The sequence below is a fragment of the Ambystoma mexicanum genome, chromosome 6p (genome assembly GCF_040938575.1).
Source record: "Ambystoma mexicanum isolate Mex_15411 chromosome 6p, UKY_AmexF1_1, whole genome shotgun sequence".
Taxonomy (NCBI): Eukaryota; Metazoa; Chordata; class Amphibia; order Caudata; family Ambystomatidae; genus Ambystoma; species Ambystoma mexicanum.
The window spans coordinates 381,197,231-381,224,051 of NC_090935.1; the positions used below are offsets into that span (position 1 = coordinate 381,197,231).

Genomic DNA, 26,821 nt, shown 5'->3' on the forward strand with positions numbered 1-26,821 from the left:
ATGTTGTTTCTGCGCGACCTAGATTCAAGGTCATCACACTTGGCCTTGACCGCCTTCATATCCGAGACCAGAGTGGACACAGTGCCCTGAAGTGTAGAAATATTATCCTCGTTGGTGCCAATTCTATTTTCAGTCTCCGTGATTCGAGCCCCCTGTTGATCCAGTTTAGCTCTGAGAGAGGCCACGTTGGCATTAATGTCATCAAGCTTTTCGTGGAAAGCTGCAAAGTTTCTGGCCATGGATTCCATTATCGCTGTGAGGTCAGTGGTGGGTGCCTCGGCGCATGGCGGGTCGTCGGCTGGATCGTCTGGTGCGTGGGCCGAGTCAGGCCTTGGGGCGGCTTTAGCGAATTTATCCATGGCCCCGGTTTTATTGATATTCCTTGATCTGTTAGACATCGTGGATAGTGTTGCAGGGGCCCTGAGTGGGCAGAGTAAAGACACGAGTGAGGGGATGCAGGAGAGGTTCAAGGCCAGTGATGATGGTCCGGCACGCCGGTGTAAACAATCCTGACAAAGGCGGCAGGGGCCACGCCAGCGGGGAGGTGTAAAATAGTTGCAGGGATCAAGCAGGGATCAAGCCGCCCCAGATAATGAGGATGGAGGCCAGAACAGACCTCGAGTGAGCACCACAGAGAATGCAACCAGCAGGAGTGGACGCCGCCCGGGGCAGTGACGGCGGCGCCCAGCAAGGAAGGGTGATGGCCACGGTAGCAATCCGGGGACCGTTGTGCCCGGAGGGGGGCGGCAGCGGGCCAATCCGGGTCCGGTGGGGTGCAGGGCCCCGCAGCGCCGCAGGGCATGGGCCCCGAGAGCAATCAAGGCGGCGCAGGGGCCAGCCGGGGCCGCGCAACGCGGGGGGAGAGGCCCAGATAGAATTAGGCCCGTAATGGATTCAGGGCCAACACAACCCCGACGCGCAGCGGCCCCAGCAACCCCTCACCTGGTGTGCGCCGAGCGGTCATCCAGTCCGGGAGCGGGAGCGAGTGCCGTTCCTCCGGTCCTCGGGGTCCGCCGGGGGCGGATCAGATCCCCACAGCGGCAGCAGGATACAGGCCGGGCGCGGGCCGGCGGACCTCCAGCCGGGCGAGGCAGCCAGGAGGGCCGCACCGCCCAGGTGTCGAGCGGCGTGGAGGAGAGGCCGCCCGGCCGGAAGGACCGGTCACCCAGGCCCGAGGGCCACGACCACGGAACGGGGAAAAAAGTCCAGGATGGCCGGCGCAAGGCACGGCTCAAGCTGCAGCCGCCGGTCCAGCGAGGGTCACGGTCCACCTCACAGCGCCCACGGCGCGGCCCGCGGGGCACCACGGTGTGCGTCACAGCAGGCGGGCCAGTGGGAGGATGCAGCAGGGGAGGCAGTAATGGAGCTGCGGGAGCCGGGCAGAGAAACCCCGATGGGCCTCAGGCACCGCGGCAGCCCGGAGGTTCCCGCAGCGAAGATCTCCGGCACCCAGGATCCGATTCGGGCCAGGAACGCAGCAGCGTGTAGCCCCCGTTATAAGGAGGATAGGGGGTCGGTCGAGTGGGCGCAGGGATGTATTAGCCCGCGGATGTCATCGGGTGAAGAGCGGCTTTACACGGAGCTCGAGAGCTAGGCAGCCATCTTGCTGGCTGCTCAACAGCGCCCCCCCCTGGCGAGCACTTGTTCATGCCCTGGAGGACTGGAGGCCAGGCAGTCTAGTCTGCAGGGGGGGCATGTCGTGGACAGTGCTGCGAGGGAGCGGGTGTTCGTTGTGCCAGAGGGCCAATGTGGCCGTGGGTCTTCCGTGGGAGTGTTCATGGCCATGGCGGGCACAAGTGGACTATACATTTTTGGATTACCATGCAGAGTGACTGGCTCGCCGGAGGGCAGGGTATTGGAGAAGTGCACCCTGTGGCGCCTCCGGCAAAATGATGACGTCAAGCAGTCATCACGTCGCGTTCCAGCCAGAGCAGCTGGAACGCATAGAACGCTCGGAGCGTGCTCCGCAGGGGCTGCACTTACCTGGAGAGAGTCATGCAAGTATGGCACACGTGGCGACGTTGGAGCCGGAAGGCAGAGATGCTTATCTAGTTCCTGTCGTGAGCAGCTCTGTTTCATCTGTGACAAATCGGATCACAGCAGTGATGCTTTGCGGCTGTTTTGAAAAGTCGAGGAGCAGAGGAGTGGATTTTCGCCTCATAACAGGCAGAACGTTGGGAGTGAGGACAGCATGATCCATTATTTTTGTGAACATTCATTTATGCCTGAACATTTACTGGTGCTGCAGTGGCAAGATTTCTGTTGGATCAATGGAAGAGTTGTGTTGTGATTTATGTGAGCAGCACCTCGTGAGGAGGACTACCTTTTTCTGCGCGGGACATTAGGAAGCAGCAGTTCTGCTGGGCCGGTTTGTATGATGTCTTGTGTTTATGTGGTGGCCTGTTTCATGTGTGTGTCCTGTAGGGCCAGTATGGGTGTGTATGTTTATGTAGTGGCCTTGTGTTATTTCAATGGGAGTGTTCATGTGATTTTCCTGTGATATCTGCATGTTTTGATATATGAATGTTTTTGCTTAACATGTTTTTTCTTGCAGGTGTGTTTAGTGGGTACTCGGACTCGTGGGTTGCAGGTGCATTTGTATAAACATGTACCTGATGTTTAATTATGGGTACCTCATTGCTAATGTGTATTTTTCCCTACAGGTGGGGCAGGATTGGTCTTCGACCTGGACTCACGGGTGGGGTAAACTAATGTGGGTTGATACTCAATGAGATTCGTGGGTGTGGACCTGGGGGAGAAGCTCCACAGGATGTAACTTCCGTTGTTCGGTGAAACTGAACCCTGACTTTGGCAATGATATTGGCATCGCCATCAATGTGTCTCCATTTTCTATGTGAAGGCAGTGAGGATGGAGAGTGAATAATGCATATAGGAAGTATTTCAGCATTGCGGTCTGGCTTAGACCAGTGGTCCAATGTGTGTGTGATGATGTATCGCGGGATGCAGTCGGCATTGGGCTTGTGGTCCTATGTAGTGAGTGTAGGTGTTTCTGCAAAGGCAGTCTGACTGGGGGTAGGGGCCCCGGGTGTAGTGTTAGTAGCTGCAATGGTGCAGTTTGGCAGGGACTAGGGGTCCAGAGTGGTAGTGTTGTGTGCTGTGTGGTGCAGTTTGGTGGGACTAGGGGTCCTGAGTTGTAGGGTGGTGTGCTGCGGTAGTGCAGTTGGCTGGACTTGGAGTCGTTAGTGGTAGTGTTGGTGTGCTGTGGTGATGCAGTTTGGCTGGACTAGGGGTCCTGAGTTGTAGGGTGGTGTGCTGCGGTAGTGCAGTTGGCTGGTCTAGGGGTCCTAGGTGGTAGTGTTGGTGTGTTGCTGCAAGTGCAGTTTGGCTTGCACTTGGGGTCCTTAGTGATAGTGTTGGTGTGCTGTGGTGGAGCAGTTTGGCAAGGACTAGGGTTCCTGTGTAGTAGTAACGGTGTACTGTGGCATGCATTTCTGGCAAGGACTTGGGGTTCTGGGTTGTGGTGCTGGTGTGCTGCAGGGTTACAGTTTGGCTGGACGAGGTGTCCCAGGTGTGTGAGGGTGTAAAGTCTATGGCAGTTGTTTGGGATTTGAGTCTTGTATTGTGGTGGTTTAAGGAGTGTGTTTTTGCGCAGTCTAGTTGGACTGTATTTTCTTAGGTGTTCGTGGTTGTGTTAGGTGTGCTCTGTATGGGCGCTGTTGTGGACTGATGTTGGGATGGTGTGCTTGTTGTTGCTCTTGGTGAGCTGGGATCATGCCCGGGGGTGACAGCCCTGGTGCCCTAGGGTGCAGACTAGGGTGGAAGGTTGTGTTTGTGCATGGATGGTTTGGCGTGTTAGGTAGTGTACTATTTTTGGGAACGCTGGGGCGTGGCAGGTCCTAGGTTTCAAGGGGCAGCTTGGAACAGGTGGTTAGTGCTTAGTTTATTATTTTTGTTTCTCAAGTGTATTTCCAGTTCAGGTCTTAAGGGAGGAGTTAGCCCTCATTGTTTGTGTTTTGTAGGGAAGGAGTGGAATTGGAGTTGGAGTTGGGTGTGTCTTTGCTGACATGGGTTTGGTTTTGTTGTCCAATTTGTTGGAGTCACAGTTAGAGAGTGTATTTTTGGGGTGCCATGTAGGTTATGTTTGTCCCATGTTCCATGGTTTATTGCTAAGAAGTTTGGTAATGTCTTATAATTGGATGTGTTGAGGGTGATAGTAGCTCCAGGTGGCAGTTTTTCTTGTCATCAGTGGAGTCTGGTTAGTTGGTGCATTTACGTGCTTGCCACACTTTTATGTAGGGGGTTGTGTTAGTGATAGTTTTAGTTGATTTCCTTCTTGTTCAAGAAATATAAGGAGGGAGAGTGTTGTAATGTGTATCTGAGTGTGGTGACATCGCTGTTGGATGGAATGTAGTGATGTCAGAGTGTGTGGAATGTTGGGGATGTTATGCTCTGAATACTGGTTCTAAGATTTACAGTTGAGAGCTAAGCTGGCATGAAGGGAAATGCCGATGTTTATCTTCCTGGCAATTAACTTAAAATAAACCTACAAATAACTTACCTGCTGGTCCGGGTGTTACTTCAGGTACCAAGTTATTACACTGGCAGCGAGGATGGACTTCTGTCGAGGAGGGGACAGTTCAGGGCCAGGAAACATCGCCCTCCATAGAGTCCATGTCCCATGAAGAAGATGTCAGCAGATTAGTGTCCAGTGATGTTTTAACTGGGCTGCACATACCTCTTCATCAGGCCGGGTGGTGCTGAGAAGAGGAGTCTAGTCGGCACACAAGTTGGTGTGCTGCGCTGGAAGGGCACCGGGTCGAGTGCACCAGCGAAAAGGGGGCCTCAGCAGGCTAGTGGGCTGGACGTTTTGAGCACTGTACAGTGTGCAGCCCAGTTTGCCAAGGCTGCATAAGAGCGTTTCACCAGCCGGCATTGGGGAACACTGAGGCCTGTCTAGAGGACAGAGAGTTGTGTGGGTCAAAGGAGGCCCGTTATCCAGTAGGTGTCCGGGAAGGATCCCTGTGCTGAGTGAGCCAGCAGTTGGCGAGCACTTGTTCATGCCCTGGAGGACTGGAGGCCGGGCAGTCTAGTCTGCAGGGGGGGGCATGTCGTGGACAGTGCTGCGAGGGATCGGGCGTTCGTTGTGCCAGAGGGCCAATGTGGCAGTGGGCCTTCCGTGGGAGTGTCCGTAGCCATGGCGGGCACAAGTGGACTATACATTTTTGGATTACCATGCGGAGTGACTGGCTCGCCGGAGGGCAGGGTGCTGGAGAAGTGCACCCTTTGGCGCCTCCGGCTAAATGATGACGTCAAGCAGTCATCACGTTGCGTTCCAGCCAGAGCAGCTGGAATGCATAGAACGCTCGGAGCGTGCTCCGCAGCAGCTGCACTTGCCTGGAGAGAGTCATGCAAGTATGGCACGCATGGCGACGTTGGAGCCGGAAGGCAGAGACGCTTATCTAGTTCCTGTCGTGAGCAGCTCTGTTTCATCTGTGACAGATCTGATCACAGCAGTGATGCGTTGCGGCTGTTTTGAAAAGTCGAGGAGCATGGGAGCGGATTTTCGCCTCATAACAGGCAGAACGTTGGGAGTGAGGACAGCATGATCCATTATTTTTGTGAACATTCGTTTATACCTGAACATTTACTGGTGCTGCAGCGGCAAGATTCCTATTGGATCAATGGAAGAGTTGTGTTGTGATTTATGTGAGCAGCACCTCGTGAGGAGGACTACCTTTTTCTGCGCGGGACATTAGGAAGCAGCAGTTCTGCTGGGCCGGTTTGTATGATGTCTTGTGTTTATGTGGTGGCCTGTTTCATGTTTATGTCCTGTAGGGCCAGTATGGGTGTGTATGTTTATGTAGTGGCCTTGTGTTATTTCAATGGGAGTGTTCATGTGATTTTCCTGTGATATATGCATGTTTTGATATAGGAATGTTTTTGCTTAACATGTTTTTTCTTGCAGGTGTGTTTAGTGGGTACTCAGACTCGTGGGTTGCAGGTGCATTTGTATAAACATGTACCTGATGTTTAATTATGGGTACCTCATTGCTAATGTGTATTTTCCCCTACAGGTGGGGCAGGATTGGTCTTCGACCTGGACTCACGGGTGGGGTAAACTAATGTGGGTTGATACTCAATGAGACTCGCGGGTGTGGACCTGGGGGAGAAGCTCCACAGGATGTAACTTCCGTTGTTCGGTGAAACTGAACACTGACTTTGGCAATGATATTGGCATCGCCATCAATGTGTCTCCATTTTCTATGTGAAGGCAGTGAGGATGGAGAGTGAATAATGCATATAGGAAGTATTTCAGCATTGCGGTCTGGCTTAGACCAGTGGTCCAGTGTGTGTGTGATGATGTATCACGGGATGCAGTCGGCATTGGGCTTGTGGTCCTATGTAGTGAGTGTAGGTGTTTCTGCAAAGGCAGTCTGACTGGGGGTAGGGGCCCCGGATGTAGTGTTAGTAGCTGCAGTGGTGCAGTTTGGCAGGGGCTAGGGGTCCAGAGTGGTAGTGTTGTGTGCTGTGTGGTGCAGTTTGGCGGGACTAGGGGTCCTGAGTTGTAGGGCGGTGTGCTGCGGTAGTGCAGTTGGCTGGACTTGGAGTCGTTAGTGGTAGTGTTGGCGTGCTGCGGTGATGCAGTTTGGCTGGACTAGGGGTCCTGAGTTGTAGGGTGGTGTGCTGCGGTAGTGCTGTTGGCTGGTCTTGGGGTCCTAGGTGGTAGTGTTGATGTGTTTCTGCAAGTGCAGTTTGGCCTGCACTTGGGGTCCTTAGTGATAGTGTTGGTGTGCTTTGGTGGAGCAGTTTGGCAAGGACTAGGGTTCCTGTGTAGTAGTAACGGTGTACTATGGCATGCATTTCTGGGCAAGGACTTGGGGTTCTGGGTTGTGGTGCTGGCGTGCTGCAGGGTTGCAGTTTGGCTGGACGAGGTGTCCCAGGTATGTGAGGGTGTACAGTCTATGGCAGTTGTTTGGGATTTGAGTCTTGTTTTGTGGTGGTTTAAGGAGTGTGTTTTTGCGCAGTCTAGTTGGACTGTATTTTCTTAGGTGTTCGTGGTTGTGTTAGGTGTGCTCTGTATGGGCGCTGTTGTGGACTGATGTTGGGATGGTGTGCTTGTTGTTGCTCTTGGTGAGCTGGGATCGTGCCCGGGGGTGACAGCCCTGGAGCCCTAGGGTGCAGACTAGGGTGGAAGGTTGTGTTTGTGCATGGATGGTTTGGCGTGTTAGGTAGTGTACTATTTTTGGGAACGCTGGGGCGTGGCAGGTCCTAGGTTTCAAGGGGCAGCTTGGAACAGGTGGTTAGTGCTTAGTTTATTATTTTCGTTTCTCAAGTGTATTTCCAGTTCAGATCTGAAGGGAGGAGTTAGCCCTCATTGTTTGTGTTTTGTAGGGAAGGAGTGGAATTGGAGTTGGAGTTGGGTGTGTCTTTGCTGACATGGGTTTGGTTTTGTTGTCCAATTTGTTCGAGGCACAGTTAGAGAGTGTATTTTTGGGGTGCCATGTAGGTTATGTTTGTCCCATGTTCCCATGGTTTTATTGCTAAACAGTTCAGTAGTGTCTTATAATTGGATGTGTTGAGGGTGATAGTAGCTCCAGGTGGCAGTTTTTCTTGTCATCAGTGGAGTCTGGTTAGTTGGTGCATTTACGTGCTTGCCACACATGTATGTAGGGGATTGTGTTAGTGATAGTTTTAGTTGATTTCCTTCTTGTTCAAGAAATGTAAGGAGGGAGAGGTGTTGTAATGTGTATCTGAGTCTGGTGACATCACTATTGGATGGAATGTAGTGATGTCAGAGTGTGTTGAGTGTTGGGGATGTTATGCTCTGAATACTGGTTCTAAGATTTACAGTTGAGAGCTAAGCTGGCATGAAGGGACATGCCGATGTTTATCTTCCTGCCAATTAACTTACAATAAACCTACAAATAACTTACCTGCAGGTCCGGGTATTACTTCAGGTACCAAGTTATTACAGAATACATCTACCTGACTAAAATGGTTGTACGAGGAGGCAGATGTGATATGGTTTGTGAGAAATGAACTCTCCGCTCTCTTTTATATAACCCATTGATTGTGTTCCTTGAAAATGGCTGTCTTTATCAATTGTTAGGATTCCGACCACTAGCCTACTATTTGTACCCATTTTATATCAGTGGAATACGACATCTGACTGACACATTTCACCACTAATTTGGCCTCAGTGTATCACTGATAAATATCAGATGCAGCCTTCAAAGGCACTGTTTATCGTTTCAAAGGTAGGTGGCTCCTTGCCATTCAATGGGTGTTAGGAATTGCCATCTGGCAAGGGTGTAGAAGCCCTGGTGTTAATCAAATTGTGCTGGTTATTCCATCTCAGAAAGGGTGGCCTGCTAATCAAACCCCCTTTAATAGGTTCCAGGCCAGAAGCATAACATACAGATGTGTCCTTTTGCACCAGATATGCAGCTCCTGATCTCCAGTGGCACAGAGCAGATTTAGAGGTCACAGGGGCCCTGTTTGAAAGCTGCTGTGACAGCTGAGTCACTGCAGTGCAGAGGCTGCATTTAAATCTGCACATCTCTTCCAAAACCACATCATTCTGAGAGTTACTATCCCGGTGGCAGTTTAAAAATAAGCCATACATGAGTTTAGGGTATGATGCCTAGTATTTCCCATAATTATTAAGGCCACATCTGATTGGTATAATACATTTGTCAACACTGTGAGCCCAAGCCAGCTGTGGATAGGCTGTGTGTATTCCCCCAGACTGTCTGTCTCTGCTGCACCCAGCAGGACTGCAGCCATAGGGGCTGCCTCTCCTCGATCCTTTGTGAGGTTGGGTACCACCTCTCTCCACCAAGATAAGCCCTCAGCAGGAGCTTCCTTGGAAGCCGGAATCAATGGGCACACCCTACACAAAATTACCAGTCTCACACCAGGGTGCTGTACACCAAAGGACCTTTGATGTGATTGGTCTGAGAAGGAGTGGGGCTAGAATAGCCAGCGAGAGCTGAGCACTGTTGGATAACATTTTCACCATCTTGTTTCTCTCTCTACTGCTCCTTCCTTCCTGTCTATTCCACTTCCTTAAGCCCAATGCACTTTGGGCATGATGTCAGAAGGCAAAGACCATTTGCCACAAGTACAGGGATATGACAAGATGAAGCAGGTTTTCTTTTGTCCAATCACCTGTGGACTTTGTACTATACAAGAGGGGGCCTCCCACCACTTCTTTGTTTCAGTTTGGACTTCAAGATTAATTTGTTTGGTCTGTTCTGGGAGAGCTGTCCTTTCCAGAGTCTTCCAGTTATGAGGTGAAGGTGGGTTTTCAAGGCAGGGGCCGGCACTGCTTGCTATCCATCCACCACAGCACATTGGGGTGACCTACGCCTGTAGCAAGACCTGCTTCTCTGCCAGCTGCATCTGTACCCAAGACCTCACTGGAGGTGAAGGAGCCATGCATGTGTTTGCCAGCCTCCCCAATTTTTGGGAGAATGAGATCAAGGACTCATCATGTCCCTGAGCCCCTGCATTGGGACTCAGAGCACCTGATGGCCAGAACAGCCACGATGCCTGTTTTACACTTTCTAACTGCTTCAAGTTGTGTTTCTAGCCCGTTCAGCACATATGAACAACCTGGATCCACTGGTGCTCCTTTTGGAACTCTCTTGATCTTCAAACCGCTCACACAGCACCAAGAAGCCTGGTTCGCTGCTGTTGAAGCACCAAAAACAGAGAGAAGGTATTATTGACTCCAAACTGGCCCTTGGTCCAATGTCGGACCTTAGAGACTAGTTATGTCATCTTTGATTCCTTTTTCTCGCTCAAGACATATCCTTTTACAAACATTGTGGTTATTGATTGCCTTTCTCCCCTATTGCATTACCCAGAGTGCCTCTTTCTATCTCTTGCATATTCTGTGTTCTTTCTACAGGGCTGCATTTTGTGCAGTGTTTTTCTATTCTGTTTTTTTTTTGTATATGTTTTGTGTAATTAAAGGATATATAATGTTAAAGATTCTTGATTGAACATTCCTTTATTTTAGACTGTTGTACTTTGCTATTCTTATTGCTACTGTTTCACATTCACATCCTGCCTTTGACCAACGTTACCACAAAATGCAAAGGAGGTACATCTCTTCACTGTGCCTGTTTCACCTTTATGATTGGGATCACTCTTGTTTTGTAGAAGTGTGAGGGAGGAGCATGTGGTTTAGCCACTATTCATCCTTGTACTCCTGCGGGCAGTGTTCAGTATTTATTGTTGTTCCGTCAATCAACTGGGAACCAGGTTTGATCCTCTCTACGATTGTTATTTAGTTGTATTTCTTACAATCAGAAAGCCATTCAGAGTCCCTCTTTTTTCTGTTAAATATGTATAGTTAGGTTTCTCCTTATTTTGCAACAAACCTCGTCGTACCACCCCTTCTCTCCATAACAGTTTCAAAGTGAGAATGCTGCAAAATGCATACAATATGTGTTCAAAACCAGGGTAGAAGAAGAAGAAGCGGATGTCCAGGGTGCCCTGCTTACAAATGTATCATGCAAGAATAGGGAGACGTTTGGAAGTATCAGGTCGAGGAAAGAAGATGTACAAAGCCCCGAAAGAGAAGAGGAGAAGAAGCAAATGCCCATCTTCCGGGGCCGTCAGAGCGAAGAGCTCATGAAGCTGAGAGGGCGTGAAAAGTGCCGAGAGAGGAATGGTATTACCCTGCGTGGTGCTGGATTATCTGCTAAAATTTGAGGGCCGAGGTTCCAGAAGGAGCCTGAAGTAACCCCGCCGTGACACGTAAGTAGTGATAATGTAGAACTTTATTCCATGTTACATTGTCGTCCTTCATTAGATAGATTGTACGTGAACGACACCGGTAGCACCCCACCCGGCAGTAACAGTCATTCCCCAACTGTCAAAGCTCGAATCCTCACACGCAACCACACACACACACGTTCTCCACCAGAACCCCTCACGAGCCCATGCCTCGAGCCTACGAGCCATGAACTAATTACAACATATCCTCCCCCGCTGACATCACAAAAAACACCTCTTTGTAATACTCATCCCATTTACATAACGTGTGGCCAGCACGAAAATGTACCCAAAGACACTGAACCAAAAGTCCACCTAAATACCAAACATGAAGCCCCATGTGTGCAAGATAAAACACCATATCACCCAGATGATACAACTCACTTAAGGTAGGTATATTAAAACCGTTTATTTCAAACCCTAACACCATAAACCACCCATATCAACAACCTTAAACCTTCCATAAGTACCAGCCTAACTCCAGAGACTCCACTCATCGAGGACTAAAAATAAAAAAATTGTTCATCCACCAGTCCCAAGCTGCCCCTCAGGACTTGGGCCTGCCACACCCACAGCATCCCCAAAAACGAAACTTGCAAACACTCTAACCCCAACAAGCACAACCTCCTACCACCCTGAGCTGCCCCTCAGGGCAACGGACCTGCCATGTCCGAGCACATACCCGCTCATCCTAGAGCAACAACCCGCTACAAACCATGAGTCTGGCCTCCAACATAACTCTCCAAAACAAGGCATAAATAACAATTACCCAATGCTACTATCTCCATCATCTCAATATCCACAAAAAAAAATCCAAACACGCTAAACACCATTAGCCCCAGGTCAATAAAGCCCTTCCAAAATATAATAAACGCATCCCGAAGGAACACCCCCACTGGATGACCCATAAACAAACCTGGATAATCCTGTACCCAAAACCAAAAGTCCCAATCCAACCCACAGCTGGCATTGACCTACCAAAAGGCAGCACAGCCCCGTGCACATTAGCCCACCTGACTAGGACAACCATACCCCTAAATGGCAATCAGCACCATAAAATGAAAATAAACAACTTGAGCACAAACCCATCTCCATCCTACGCCCTTGGAGACACTCAAAAACAACTTGAGAACAAACCAACTCCATCCTAAACTCCTGGAGAGGCTCAAACCCATACTTGGCATATACATATAGTAGGCGTATACATATAGCATCCAAACCTAGTAACCTATGCTCTACTAAGTGCATACCAAAAGCCAGGAAACACATACCTAAGCCACACCAAACGAGATCCCCCACGTGATATTAGTACACAAAGGAAGTGGCAGAAGGCTAATAAATAATTGCGTTGGCAATCATACAACATATTCCCAATAGCATCAATCTGCTGACCCATTCCCAAATCCATCCTGTAAAAAAAACATTACTTTTAATTACTTTTTTACAGTACATAAGATCCCATTGGCCCTAGGTCCTAGGTCTTTCTTTTTCTTTTAAGTCCATACTGTAAAGGAAAACACATTACAGTTACTCTTCCCCACAGTCCGTTTAGCAAACACATTGCAGTCCGTTTTGTCCTTACCTCCCCCCCTTAGAAGGGAAAAATACATACACGTAAGCCAATTTACAGTGCACAAAATCACATTGACCCTAAATTTGCATAAGTCCATGCTGAAAAGAAAACACATTACAGATTACTCTTGACCACCCAAAGTCCGTTTACTCCTTACGCCCCCCCCGAAGGGAAAAATGCATACATGTAATAATGAGCATTACATAAATGATCTCCTCGTTCCTGTTTGACACCCACTACAGTAGCACAACACGGGCCACAACATTGAGACTCAAACCCAGTCACACTATCACACAGGCCCAAAACAACTTACACCACAGAGGCCACAATTACATAAACCGAATAAACCAAACCACATGCATATCGGCCTCAACCAACCAGAACGTTATTGTAAAACAAGTTCAAGTACTGACCCCACCTGGGTCAAAACAACTCAAAGCACGGTAGAAAGTCACCTGGCATGCCGAACACCAATGCCAATACCTTTTCTTGCAGTCACCTCAGAAATACCCAACTCTTCCTGCAAGTCTCCTGCTGCACTCACACCTAGCGCAACTTTGATGGGAAATGATGCCCCCGCCGTTGCTCCACGATGCTTCATGAGCACCCGTTAGACGATACGCCAGCAACTCTCCATGCACCTTTCCCTGAAATGTCATTAACATCACCGACTTTTCAACATCCGGACTGTCGCCATTACTCCAGACGACGTATGATGCACCATTATCCTTCCAACCGCCGAAATCGTTACGAAGGTAACAGTCCTCCCCCTTCATACTCCCAGTTAAACACTACCTCCAAAGATTATTTGCTGCTCCTTGCTGGATTTTCTAGGAGGATAAACCGCGGAAGCGGTCCAAACACCACCAATCACAGAGCGACATGGCCTTTCAGCTCCGACGTGCCATCAGGTGATCACGTCCTCTGCCTAGCACAGTGCCTGTCAACGCCCCCGACCGGGGCTTCAATCGGAGCACAGCGCCCCCCAAAGAGCCACAGCGCTGCTGGGCAAATCACCATCAACAGGACCCCGAATGGCTCTCCTCTAAGCCCAGGAGCAAGGCGACGCTGCTCACACTGCCACCAGCCCACAGAAGTGGGACAACACCGTCCTGCGAGATGCGGCCAGCTTCCTCCGGGGCTCTCCGTCGGCGCTCCCCTGTCCTTTACGGAACACCACAGGGTTAGCCCAAAGACACCGCTGGCTGTCTCTTGACGGACTAGAAACTGAGCTGGCTACCCTCTGACAGGACCACTTTCCTCGGATCCTGAGGTCAGCCCTGCCGGGTGGGGTGACTGTTAGCTGGAGGGCGGTGTCGTCACAGTTGCACCGTCCCCTCCACGACGGTTCTCCTCGTTGCCATGTGAAGTAACCTCGCCGTGACACGTAAGTAGTGATAATGTAGAACTTTATTCCATGTTACAGTGTCGTCCTTCATTAGATAGATTGTACGTGAACGACACCGGTAGCACCCCACCCGGCAGTAACAGTCATTCCCCAACTGACAAAGCTCGAATCCTCACACGCAACCATGCAACCACGCAACCACGCACACACGTTCTCCACCAGAACCCCTCATGAGCCCATTCCTCGAGCCCACGAGCCATGAACTAATTACAACAGAGTCATCCTGCGTTGCCCTGAGAGGAACAGGGAGGATAGAGCCGTTAGAAGCACAGAGCCCCATCCTGTTCCTAAGCTGGCTGGCTCATGGTGACGTCACATCGCCAGCAGAAGAGGATGGTGAGAGCTGGAATGCAGGATACGTGCAGAATTCAGACCACCAGGGTTCTGACAGGGACGTAATTATGGTAATGTGACGGCGCTCTGAGCCTTGCAACGTGCAGACGTTACAGCCATCATAGCTGGAAGCGTTCAGAATGCCTGGGAAGCTGAACAACCAATCCGGACTGCACCGAGTGAGGTATTCTTTTTACATAGCAATTATGGCCCTCGCCAGTGGAGTGTTGCCAAAGTCTGAGGCAAGGCTTGGTGAACTATGTGATCCCAGAGAGCAGGGGAGTTGCTAGGTCTGGAAAAGACCCGGGGGTAAGCTGATGTCGGAACTGTTGGGACTGGGGGCTAGGTAGTCTTTTGGCTGTAGCTCCTGAGATTCTATCCGGGGCTACAACCAAAGGATCAGGGGCTATAGCCCCCCTAGACCCCTCCTAGCAACGCCCCTGCCAGAGAGAACAGTGGGTGCTTAGAAAAACGAAGAAAAGCAGCATGTGTTAAAAGTTGGTTTAATGGGAGAAATGTGGGAGGAGCGCTATCTAGAGGTGCTCTTGAAATGTTTTTTTTAAAATTATTTTAGCATTTGTTAGGCGCTTTAGACAACTGAATAGTGTTTCAAAGCGCCAAAAGGCTAAATGGGAAGGGAACAAGAGGAAAAATAACAATGCCAAAACAGTAAAATACAGCTGTAGTCCTATTAGGCCTTGTGGCGTTCGGCCCTTCAAGTGTGAATACAGTATAAATATTTGTTCATGGTTCCAAGTTGTAATTAGAAGTGTGGTGAAGTGTGTTGTGAGGTGTGTTAACTGGAATTGTTATCATGAGCTAACTTCTTGAGGATGTCCAGGGTAGTGCCACATGAGCAGCGAAGGACTTTTAGAAATCTCTGCATTTTAAACGTTTTAAGTAATGTGCACTGATGGAGATCGAATTAACCATTGAGGTTTTACACGTTTAGAGCCAAAATGTTCGGTGTGGGCTTTTAGGAACATGTGCATATTAAAAAAAAGATTGGGAACATGGAGTGTTCAAGAAGAAGAATAGCAGAGGGTGTGATTATAGTTAACGTGTTTGAGCAGTGAAGAGTTAACTATTTTGGAGGATTTGCAGGTTTAGAGCTGGTGAGACAGCGATGGACTTTTAGGTTCATGTTGCGCCTGCAAGTTGTGCATGTGGCGTGAGAACATGATCATGCAGTATGGGAGGATTGGCATTGATGAGAATTCTAGATGGAGTTAACATGAACTTTCATGAAGCTTTAGCATAACGTTAGCTTGCTAGAGTACTAGTGAAATTAAGGGACTATTGTTTGCATGAGAGTTAGTCATTGGTGTGGGACTGCTGTGAGAGCAGTTGCTGACAGAGCGACACTGTGCTCTTTAAAAGCATGCCATGTGTATATTGTTCAGAGTATGGCACTATCGCTTTCGGTGGGGTGGGTAGTCATTGCTGTGGGACTATTCTCTCTTCCATGAAAGGTGGTCGTTGGTAAAAGGGCATGCCCCCTTATGAGGTTTTAGAGCTACCGATGCTCATTAATAAGGTGTCTGTGTGTGATTCTGTGTGAGAGAGAAGTGGTGTGTGTGCATGTGGATGTGTGTGGGTGAGTGCTGGTTCCGTGTCCTCTGCGTGAGTGATTACTCTTGGAGATTGCTGGGAAAGGAAGAGGGGTGTGTTGTATAGCACTGGGTTGGCGATGGATGATGAGAGCTGGGAAAGGAAGGGGGACGTGTTGTATAGTGCTTGGATGGATACATGGAACTTATGATGTCATAGAGAATGCTGTGAGAATGTTGTAATCTGTATCCATCTTGCAAACTTGGTCTTTACAGTCCTCTGTCTGTTTGCCCTCTCACAAGGCTCTTCAGTGTGCATGATGAAGCGAGAGCCTCCATGAGGTACTTGGTAGCGAGCTGCAAGAGAAGCAGGGTATTTGATGGAGAGCATGGCAAGTCCCAAAGGCATGATGTAAGCCAGGTAAAGTTAGCAGGATGTGAGGGTAGACAGATACCTTGACTCGCCTGCCTGTCTCAAAGTGCTTGCCCCTTAGCCTCACAGGTTGCTGTCTGTGGATGCCTTCATTAATCCTTCCATCTGCTGTAGCACTTCATCCTCTGATTTCCACATCCATACTTTGAATCTCCTCTCCTCCACTTCGTTTTTCAGCTCTAGTACCAACTCCTCATCCACCTCCTGCAGTTATTTTTCCCTTTGTAGCCACCTCAGGTATCACTTCCTTCATCCCTTTGGCTGTTGTTCTTCTCCTGACTACTGCCTTCTCCACCCATTCGGACACAATTCTTCTCATCTCTAGTATTCTTAGGACTATGTCATTCACATACTTTACCAGGCTTCGGGTAGTTTTTTCAATATGACTACTTTTATGTTCATCTTCTTCACTTCTGGGGTCCTCACACTCCTCCTGGTCAATATTGTTGAAACCGCTCCTCTTCCTCTCACCTTCTTCATCTCTTTGGACGCCACTTGTTCCATTCCAGGCATTCACACAGTTGACTTATTGATCCCTTTGGACCCCATCATTATTGTCCCTATTCATGCTCAAAATCAGCTCTGCATCTCACCTCATTCGCCCCTATGAGCCCAACTTTCATCTCTCTGCTTTAATGATCAAACACCTCTATGGTCCCCTCTTCTTCTTCATGCCATCCAAGCACCTTCTTTGCCCCTACAGGCACCAAATTCCTTCTCCATACTTTCACCCTCATTTTTCTTCTAACTCTCTCCCACCCTCCTCAAACAACTGGGTTTCTTCTTTACTTTCCCTCTCTGTAGCGACTACTCACCTACTCCTTACCACCTACTCCTAGAATGTTGCTCTGCTGGGTTTCCCCTCCAGATCCCAGGCGCCAGAATGACCCTGCCTCTTGTGCCTCTCTTCCAGCCTCCTTGGTTTTGCTTTGCGTCCATGCCAACCTGATCTATTTTTCAGGCTTCACCAAAGGATCTCCTCTCCTTCCCGCTAGCTTGACACTCCTGATTCCAACCTGTGTGCTCTCTCTACTTAAGTTTCTCTCTCTGGATACTTCTCCAAACATCCTCACTGCCAGACTGAGCGTATGTGCTTATAGAGAGCAGAGGGCCTTGGCCCCACCTCTCAGGATAGATCTGCTGAAAGACTACTCAGATGTGTTAGTTGTGATGGGGATTGGACATCTGAACCAACCACGGTGGCCTACTACCTAAAGTGCTACTTGGGATTGTCTTATCCTTTCCTTTGGACAGCCCTCTCTCTGCCTGACACAACCTAGCGCTTCCTTCCAGCCTCTCTCTGGGAAAAGAAAACTTAGGTGGGTCTCTTCAGGCAGCCGGTAAAGGGATTGACTGGTGGGACCCATCCCTGAGAATGGCTTTCCAGTTCTGATGTATGATAGGTTATTTATAACACACTTAATACCCAGAAATATTTAAGCATGGACCAGGGGATCGAAGTTGTGATGTTCAGTGTCATATTGCATCCAAGGCAAGCACGTTGCCCCTAAACTATCCATCCTAAGACAAGTAGATGTAGTCGGTGGGGACTGGCTAGTCCGCCCTCTTGGGTGCTCCTCTCTTTGAATTTCATGGCCTAACTGTGCCCCCAGCGTGGACTCCCTGAATCCATCTGTTCCTAACTGCATGTGAGTTGAGACCTAATGCAATGGATGGCTGGTTGGCTGTCAAATGTTCTATCATAACACAGGGCCATTGCTTTCCTTAAGTAGGGTCGGATGGGATTCCTGCACCCATATAAGGTGAGCCACACGTGCTGGTGCTGCTGGATCTGCAGAAGCACTTTTCCTTAAATTCTTTAAATTAGCAGTAGCTACAGAATCCACTAATTTAGTGGAAGCACTGTTCTTTGGGATTTGGGAGAGTCTGATTTCCATTTTCCCATATGGACTGCACTTCCCAAGTGTAGGTGATACCCCATTTAAAGGAACCCTTTCACCAGGTAGCATCATGTAACTGTCATGCCTTGAGATGGAGATTAAGGGGATGGTGGGTGGGGTGGCCAGAGGATACTACACATAAGCCCAGCAGCCTCTAGCTTGGAAATGTACCCTGACCCCTTAGTCAACCCGCTAGATGTCCTCAAAATGCATCTGGGGATTTCGTCACAGCACCTAAATTAATGTTATATTAAACAAAGTGTATTAGTTTGGAACATCCATTAGATTGCAACCTATGTAAAGTGTGTGACTCAAACTGATTTGCAAACTGCCAAAACATATATTCATACATGTAAAGAAAGTATGTTGTCAATACTCAGATACAAGCTGAAAAAATACTGTTACTGATAAGTGACCTTTCCCTCGTATCGCATAAAGGATAAAAAATACATTGGGGCTCATTACAAGAATGCCGGTCCGGAAACAACGTTGCCGGTAAGCTTGCCAGCACTGTTGTTTCCGGACTGTTATACTACAAGTCTGCCTACTGTAGCTGCCATGCCCAACAGGTCTGACCTTGCCGGGCACAGCGGCCACGGTAGGCAGACCGTCACAGAAGTAACTGCACTGTTATCAACAGTGCCGGTGCTTCTGTGGTCCCCACTCCCAAAGAGTACTATTGGACTCTATGGGAATGGGGAACAACATTTTACCGGCACCTGACTTTCCGGGCCTCCGAGGTTGTAATCCCCTGTGGCACCGGGAAGACATGTGCCAGTAAATATTTACGGCACAACGGCAACCCGTCGGTAGCACCAGCCTGGTTACCGCCAGACCCGTAATGAGCCCCATTCTCTGGAGTATTAAGTTATGGTACAATCAGTAGGTGGGGAAAGATTATAACTGATTTACAAAAAGGCATTAAGTAGGTAGGAGAGATGGGGATCATGGGTGGTCAATGTGTGGCAAGATGTTATATGATCAGCAGAGTCTTCATTTCCTTTCTGAAGTACTGGATAGAGGGGACCTGCCTTCTGTGTGTTGTTGTCCAAGTACGTTGCAACAGGCTTGCTTCCTGTTTTTTTCTTTCTTCAAATTGCTAGTTTCCAACTTAGTGACACTGTGGCTTCTGGTGGTGCACTGACCTTGCAAGCAAGAACTTGGGTTTCTTGACCAGGTAGAATGGCACATTGCTATTTATTGTCTTTTAAGGGCCTCACACTGTCTTGAAGAGGATGCTGACTGAGAGGGATAGCCAGTGAATTTTCCTGCTGACCATAGTCATATTGTAAAATATTGGTATGGCTGTGATGAAGCGAGCTGATGAATGACGGATAGCTTTCAGTGGAGCAATGATGGATGCCGGGATGCCTGTCTGAAGGGTATTGGTGCAGTCTAAATGTGTCAGAGACAGAGCTCAGGCGGCTGGTCTAAAGGGTGGGCTGGGGTGAAAAGATGTGATTTTGGGGAGCAGTGACAGCGATAGCAGACTATCTGTGCCTGGTCCTGGCAAAGGTCTTTCCCTTGGCTTAGTGCTTACTGTGAATGGCAGCATCCAACGCACAGTGGGCACTGTAGGCATAGTAGCATATATCATTAAAAAAGCTGCATATATTTAATGAAAACAAATTGAAATTAAGGTGAGGATATAGTTATTTTATCTGCAAGTACTTTTTAAATTCTGTGAAAATACCTTGGTTAAAACGGTAAAGGGATGTTATAGTTGCAGCACAAAGCAACACACACCAGATATATGCCCATTAACAGGCCAAAACTAATCACAATTAAGCCACCGTCATGCACTGCTAATGAAGCCACAGCAGATATCCACATACCCACAGTTTCTACAGGACTCAAGGAAAAAAGAGAGCTAAGAAACAATAGTTATCCCATGCTGGTTATGCTCCCTTTGAATGTAAATGGAGGCCCAACAGAAGACACTGGCCCTCATTACGACCCTGGCGGAATTCCAAAAACGAAGGCGGAAATGAAATACCGCCATCGAATACCGCTCGTTGCGATCATGACCCGTCACCGTAAAGTACCATGCCATTAGCGACACCGTAGTGAACGCCAACGCTAACTGCACCAAGCACGCGCACGCACGCCTTGCAAAACCGTAATTTCCGCCATGGCGCAACGGTACGCGAATTCTGACCCTAGCAGACATGTACTCAATGCCATCAAGCATGGCGGAAAGTACCTTTCCGCCATGGTGAGAATTACGGCATCGCGAACCAACCGTACATGGCCCTACTGAGTGCCTGTACTCCACTCCCTGCCCACATTGCACAACTCCTCGTAGGCAAACGCGGCCAGTACAGTACAACACAACTCCACTCAAAAGCCGGAACCCAATGCAGATCATCTCACAATACATTGCGCCACAAATCGGAATATGCTACATCACTAGTAAAGAATAAGGCTACACGGTCAATATCTGAACATAATTTTAATGCACATCCAAATCACCAAGCCCATACAGCTATTCGCAAACTAACTCCCAAATGATTTCCATCACTGTGGGCTGCATCCGCAATGAATGACCAGCTTCTACTTGTGTGACGCCCTGTTCCTTCATGGTACACAGGGCCTACATTTACGACCAAAAAGGCAACACGGAAGCGCCTAGAACCGCAGGGCAGTCCCATGAAGTAGGCACTAGTCCAGCTGAAAGGTACATATGTTGCTCCTAGCCACTAGTACTGCGTAAGGGCATGTGGCCCATTGGCGATCGTCCCATAAGATCGTAATGGTGCTCCACTGATTAACTCGAAGCTGCAGGTGTCGAGTGAAAAACCCATCTGCAGGAGTGGCGTACAGATGGCAGCGGCAAAAGGGGAGGAGATACCTGTCACCCAAAAGAAAAAAATAATAGCATGGGCATCCGAACTTCATATGAATTACTCAGTTCATTCAACACACTAAATATACAACCATATGCATGCTAGCCCACTCAAAAGGATTAATGTCAACAAAAAATCACTTGCGAATCATAACGACATAAATCGAGCTCAATACACTATTACTAACGAGTGTATGTGTGCATGCGTCTGTCAAAACAGAATCCATTAGATGTGATTAGTAACGTGCACAGACACAAGTGTTTGAAGGCGCGTCGAGACAGGGAGGGTTCAACAAGGGCAGACAGATGATGGACCCACTATGGCAGCTTTGCATCACATAGCGCAGGGGAAGGGGATAGATATCAAAAAGCCATGCACATGACAAACTCTCAATTAAATCATCTGTCCATGCATCCATTCATCATTCCCTCATCCCGGAATAGAAACTCCTGAATATTTACTCACATTACATTAGAAATTTCCATTGAGTCTGTGCGTAATGCAGTCTGCAAAATCCACTGTGCTCCTGCCCGGTTCACTAGTGTAGTGAAGTAACATGTATTTGGGGACGTCCTGCCTCATCGTCCACTACGCTATTGCGCATCCCATTCAATTCACATCAATCACTGCATTCTCGTCATGGGCCCTGTCCCAAGGACATTCAACAATAGAACGTTACATTTCCTGTCAGACCTGTGGGCGTCTCCTCGCCGCTAGTTGAAAAGCAAAAGCGCTGTCCTTCGAATTCCTCATTTTCAACATCACGTCGAAAAGGCATCTGTGAACGCTTGGATTCACAAATACATCTATGTAGTGCGGCTGTGTGTGAAAATGGTAACTGGCTTCAATCACTAATGGGACTCCCCGCCCGTCGGTGAACGTCGGTACAGTGCTGCATGAGGGTCCACGGTTGATCGAGTACTACATTCCACTGACCCTTCACAAGTTTGTCCGCGACTGCAAAAATAGTATGTGAAACAATGGGACCATAGCAGAATCAACATATTAACCAATATTTCACTGCCATCGGGATCATATACATGATTGTAATTGCAAGATGCCATGCGTCAAATAGCAGCGTTGTGTGCGGGACGTGCTCGCCCAAAAGTAATTGCAGCTGGCACAGGTGAAATTTATCACCACAGGTGGAGGCTATACAGCCTGAAAACACATAAATTGCACACCCAAACCCCTCCCACAACCACACCCACTCCCAAATGCTACCGACAGGACTAGCGATGTTGGGCCTGGGGGACCTGATAGCACTGCAAGTACTCCAACTTCAAGAAGAAGACGAACACCAACGACTGCAACAACCGGCCGCACAGAGGAGACGCAGGAGGAGGAGGAGGAGGAGGGCAAGGCAGGGGCAGCAAGGCCCACCAGCACAGCCACTACCACCACGCAGGCAGCCCGCAATCCCACGCCTCTGTGCCAATCCGTTCAACCTCACTGCTGAGCAGATCCACACCCTCTACCGTTTGGACCAGGACACCATAACCGCCATTGTCGACATGACACACGCTGACCTTGTCAGCATGATAGATAGCCCAACCGCCATCCCACCCCTACTGAAGGTGGTGTCTGTACTCCACTTCCTGGCCACAGGCACCTACCAGCACACAGTCGGACAGTTGCATGGCATTTCACAGCCACTATTGTCACGGACACTATTCCAAGTGCTTGATGCCCTCCTGAAGCACGCAGACGACTACATCTGTTTACCACGCTCGGAGCAGGAGCTCACAAACGCAAAAGTGGGATTCCATGCACTTGGCGGCATACCGGGTTGCATTGGTGCCATCGACTGCACCCATGTGGAATTGGTAGTCCCACATGCCATGGAGGTCCAGTACCGCAACCGGAAACAATATCATTCTATCAATGTACAAATGGTGTGTGACTCCAACAGGATCTTTACACATTGTTGTGCCCGATTTCCAGGATCAACCCATGACTCTATGGTCTTGAGGAACTCTACAGTACCACGCTACATGGAGCGACACGAAGGGCACCGATCCTGGCTACTCGGTGAGTCTCATTTAATGCATGTGAATGTGGGGTAGGTGATGCGTCAATGACGTGGCAGGAAGGGGGGGATGCGTACGTAGCAATGTTATTCCACAAACATCCTTCTTTGTCCACATACAGGTGATGCCGGGTATCCACTGAAGAGATGGCTCCTTACACCAATCCGGAACCCACAGAACCAGCATGAGGAGGACTACAACCATGCCCACTCACGTACCCGTGTAGTCATAGAACAGGCATTCGGCCTACTGAAGGCTCGTTTCCGCTGCTTCAGCAGGTCTGGCGGGGCACTCCTGTACCGCCATGAGAAGGTTGCAAAGATGGTCATGGCATGTGTAATGCTACACAACATGTGCGTACGTAGAAATGCGGCCATGCCCCCTGACGCAGAACTGCAAGCACCTGACGATGGTCATGATGAGGGTGGGGATGTGGCAGCACCTCAAGGAGTCCGCGAGGCACAGGAGGCCCGTGAGATTCGTCAGAATATCATAGATGCATGCTTCTAGCACTCACGCCTCGTGGCTGTTACATGGACACGGGACTTGTGGCACTGTGTGTGTCGGGAACATGCACAATGTGGCCTGTACGCCAAGAAAGGCCTCGTACACAAAGATCAATGTCCACACATCTCATTGGATTAATGTGTATATATGTATTGCAAATGTGAAATGGTATTACACACCCAATCGACCCGCCACCCGGAAGAACCCTACACACCCCCTCCACCCTCCTACCTCCCCCCAGAACACCAGTGTCCAGAGATGCTCATTGTCATTGGTCAGACGCTATTGCAAGCCCCCTCTCCGGGTATCAGGGGCACCCCTGCCTGTGGAGCGCAGGTTCCTCCCAGATCTGCGTTGGGGGCTGCCCTGGACGGAACTTGCAACGGATGATGTCTCTGCCTGCTCACGTCCATGCATGTCCCTAAGGGTTTGTGAGAGCTCAGTGAGCACACGGCGCACAGCGGCAAGTTCACCACATACATCTTTGGACGTCGCATGCAGTTCCCCCCTCAGGCTCTCGGTGCTTCTCTCCATTTGTCCCCTCAGGCTCTCGGTGCTTCCCTCAATTTGTGCCCTTAGTGTCTCTGTACTTCGCTCCATTTCTCCATATCACATGCATTGGGGTGGTACCTGAGGGTGATTTGGGTCAGGACCTTGGGGGAGGTCTCATTTTCGTGTGGATTGAGGGTGCAGTTATTTTGCAGCCTGCAGTTAGGGTGTGCATGCTGCACATGCAGAGGGTGTTTTTAGGATTTTTACTTATTTATGTATTTAATCTGACTTTTACAGGGCGCTATCAAGGCAATGTATGTGGACGTTCTCCTGGACATGTGTTTCTATTGCACTATGGGGACACATGGTGCTTCACATGATTGGACTTTGTGGATTTAGCATTGTTTAATTTGGCTCACCTACCTGATTCTTCGGATGTCTGCACTCCTTTCTCCATCCCTCCGACTCCCTCTATGCTCTCCATTCCAATGGTGGAGGCACAGATTTCTTCCCAGGGGGTCAACTTGATGGGTGAATCAGATCCTCCCCCGGTAGCTGTGGCAATGTTGCGGTTGGCTGAAAGTATGCTCCGGACGCGTATCCGCAAGTCGTCCCATCGCTTCCTGCATTGCTGTGGGTTGCGGGGTGCGGTGCCGTCCTGGTCATTTGCGTGGAGAAGACGACGGCAGCGTTCTCCTGGAGGGTCTCTGTGAGAACGGTGAGTTCCTCATGGGAGAAGTGGATCTGCCGCTTGCGATCGCACGCTTTTTTAGCAACTTTTCCCATTTTCCTTTTTTATTATGGGGTGGCTAACGGGTTGGGATGTGTCTCAGGGTCGGTTTTTAATGGTTGTGTTGGGATTCTGATTTTATAGGTGTACGGCGTCCTGTTTCCCGTTCCGGCCCCATGTTTTTACTTCCGTTTCCGTATATTTACGGTGACCGTAATTTGCGCTGACCGCTCATTACGGTGACCGCTAAGATGGGTGGCGGAATTGCACCTAGGGCGCCGTACGACGGCGGTATGGGCCGTTTTGTGGTCATTTCCGCCATCGCGGACTTTGCACTTCCGCCATGGCGTAGTGCTCGTGCCCGATGGGTCGGAATTGGCCGCACTTTGCTCCATCGTGCAATGGCGGAAACGCTATTTACGCTATGGCGGTCATGTCAGTTACTTTCCGCCAGGGTCGTAATGAGGGCCACTGTAATGGTTATTTGTAAAAGATGATTGTTCATGCTAAGAAGCATAATGTGAGGTTTCATAAGCAGTGTGTGGTGGTGGCTGAGTTATAGTTCCTGTACAAGCAGCATTACAAGTACATTATTGTTTCTTTCATTGGGTTGTCAAAAAACACAGAACACGATTGCATGCAGAACATCAAATACAAGACTGTTGTAAGTTAATACATAACAAGATAATAAAACAAGTGTGCAACTCTTTGTTTAGCAAGGCTTCCTTGATAAACCTGCAGAGACAAAAATGTTTTAAAGGCATAACATAGACATGCTATTCAAGCATGTAAAATTGGGCAACATTTGAAAGCTGGAAAACATTGAAGTATGTTATATGTTATTATTCTGTGTTTTTGTTTTTACACAGGGAGCCTTCACTCAAATTAAGTGCAACACTGACATTTTTGTTGGGGGTGTTCCTGATTATGACTCTGTGAAGAAAAACTCTGGTGTTATGAAGCCACTCAGTGGAAGTATTCAGAAGGTATGCATCCATAGAGGTAAAGCAAACTGTGCTCCTTTCTGTTGTACGCAAGATTTAAAAAAAATGCAATTTATCCTTGCATCAGGTGCTGGAGGCTCGTACTGAAAGCACTGACCCTTTGCGCACAAGTAGACGGTAAAAATAAGTGTCTTGAGTGATTTCATGAACATGTTCTTACTGGCACTTCAGATTTTCTGCAGAACATCAATGATCAGACATTGGTTCAATTCGCAATGCTTTTTCCAGGAGTACGTTTTGTTTATTTCTGTAAAAAGTACTAACGTACTCATAAGTAGTTTGTTACTACCAATTTGCACAAAGCTTTAAGAGAGAATCACAAAGGAATATACACAGTTTCTTCAAGCAAAGTTGCATAGCAAATGCTTACATTACTTACTGCAACACCAAAATAGTGTTTGTGCCAAAGGGATGTCTCGAAGGGAAAGAGATGCAGACATACAAAACTGTAACTTGAAATGTATTCACAAAACTTAAAAATTATCTTAGAACATTTGTGAACACAAGTTATACCTGAATGGTCAAGGTATGGAAGTGAGTAACAGTGTATTGAAACGGGTGGCATAAGAAGGAATGGGAGGCGGAAACATATTTTGAAGGGAGAGAAAAAGGTTCATTATAGTTTTTTCTTAAATTATATTGCTTCTGTCAAACATGGAGTTAGTTATTCTGGAGAAAGCAACCTGTGTCGGTCCACCAGTCATGGGTGTAAAAGGGACTTTTATGGTAACCCATCTGCCTCATATGGATTTTCTTACAGTCCCAAGTTAAACCTAAATGATTTGTGAATATTTTGTTCAGATTTAAGCACGTTATGACCACACAATGGAGCAACATACTCCTTGCTTAACTTACTACAAAAATGTGATTCTTTGTAAATCGGCCCCATTGTACAATGTGCATTATAGTACCATTAAATACTTTTACAAGGATCTTCTGCCAAGTTCATGTGGCCCTCCAAATTACATGCTCTTCAATGTGGTCTGGACAGGGAAAGTTGTGGTTAAAAAACGATTTGCTTTAAATACCTGGCTTTGGGGTCAGACATTTTGGAAGGCGGTTTGTCTATTGCCACTCTTAGGAAAGCCTAAACCTTACAGCATGCATAGCTCTCAAATGGGAATTCCTACATAGGCTCCATTTGACCAACCACTAGGTGCAACACGTACATATTTGCCTATAAGCTTCTTTGCTCTGCAGGGATCCAAAAACTCCTCAGACCCAGGTGCTGCTCTGCAAGCTGGGAATTAAGACTTACATCATAC

The 26,821-nt window shown here is 48.6% G+C and overlaps 1 protein-coding gene across 2 annotated transcripts in view; it reads left to right on the forward strand.

The window, feature by feature from the left end:
• The window catches only part of EGFLAM (EGF like, fibronectin type III and laminin G domains), a 674,079-nt gene that overhangs the window by 542,516 nt on the left and 104,742 nt on the right, over positions 1-26,821 (forward strand). For both annotated transcript variants that reach the window (XM_069627154.1, XM_069627153.1), the window contains exon 17: positions 25,422-25,538. In XM_069627154.1, coding sequence (XP_069483255.1) covers positions 25,422-25,538 — 117 coding nt within the window. The remainder of the gene's footprint in view (positions 1-25,421; positions 25,539-26,821) is intronic.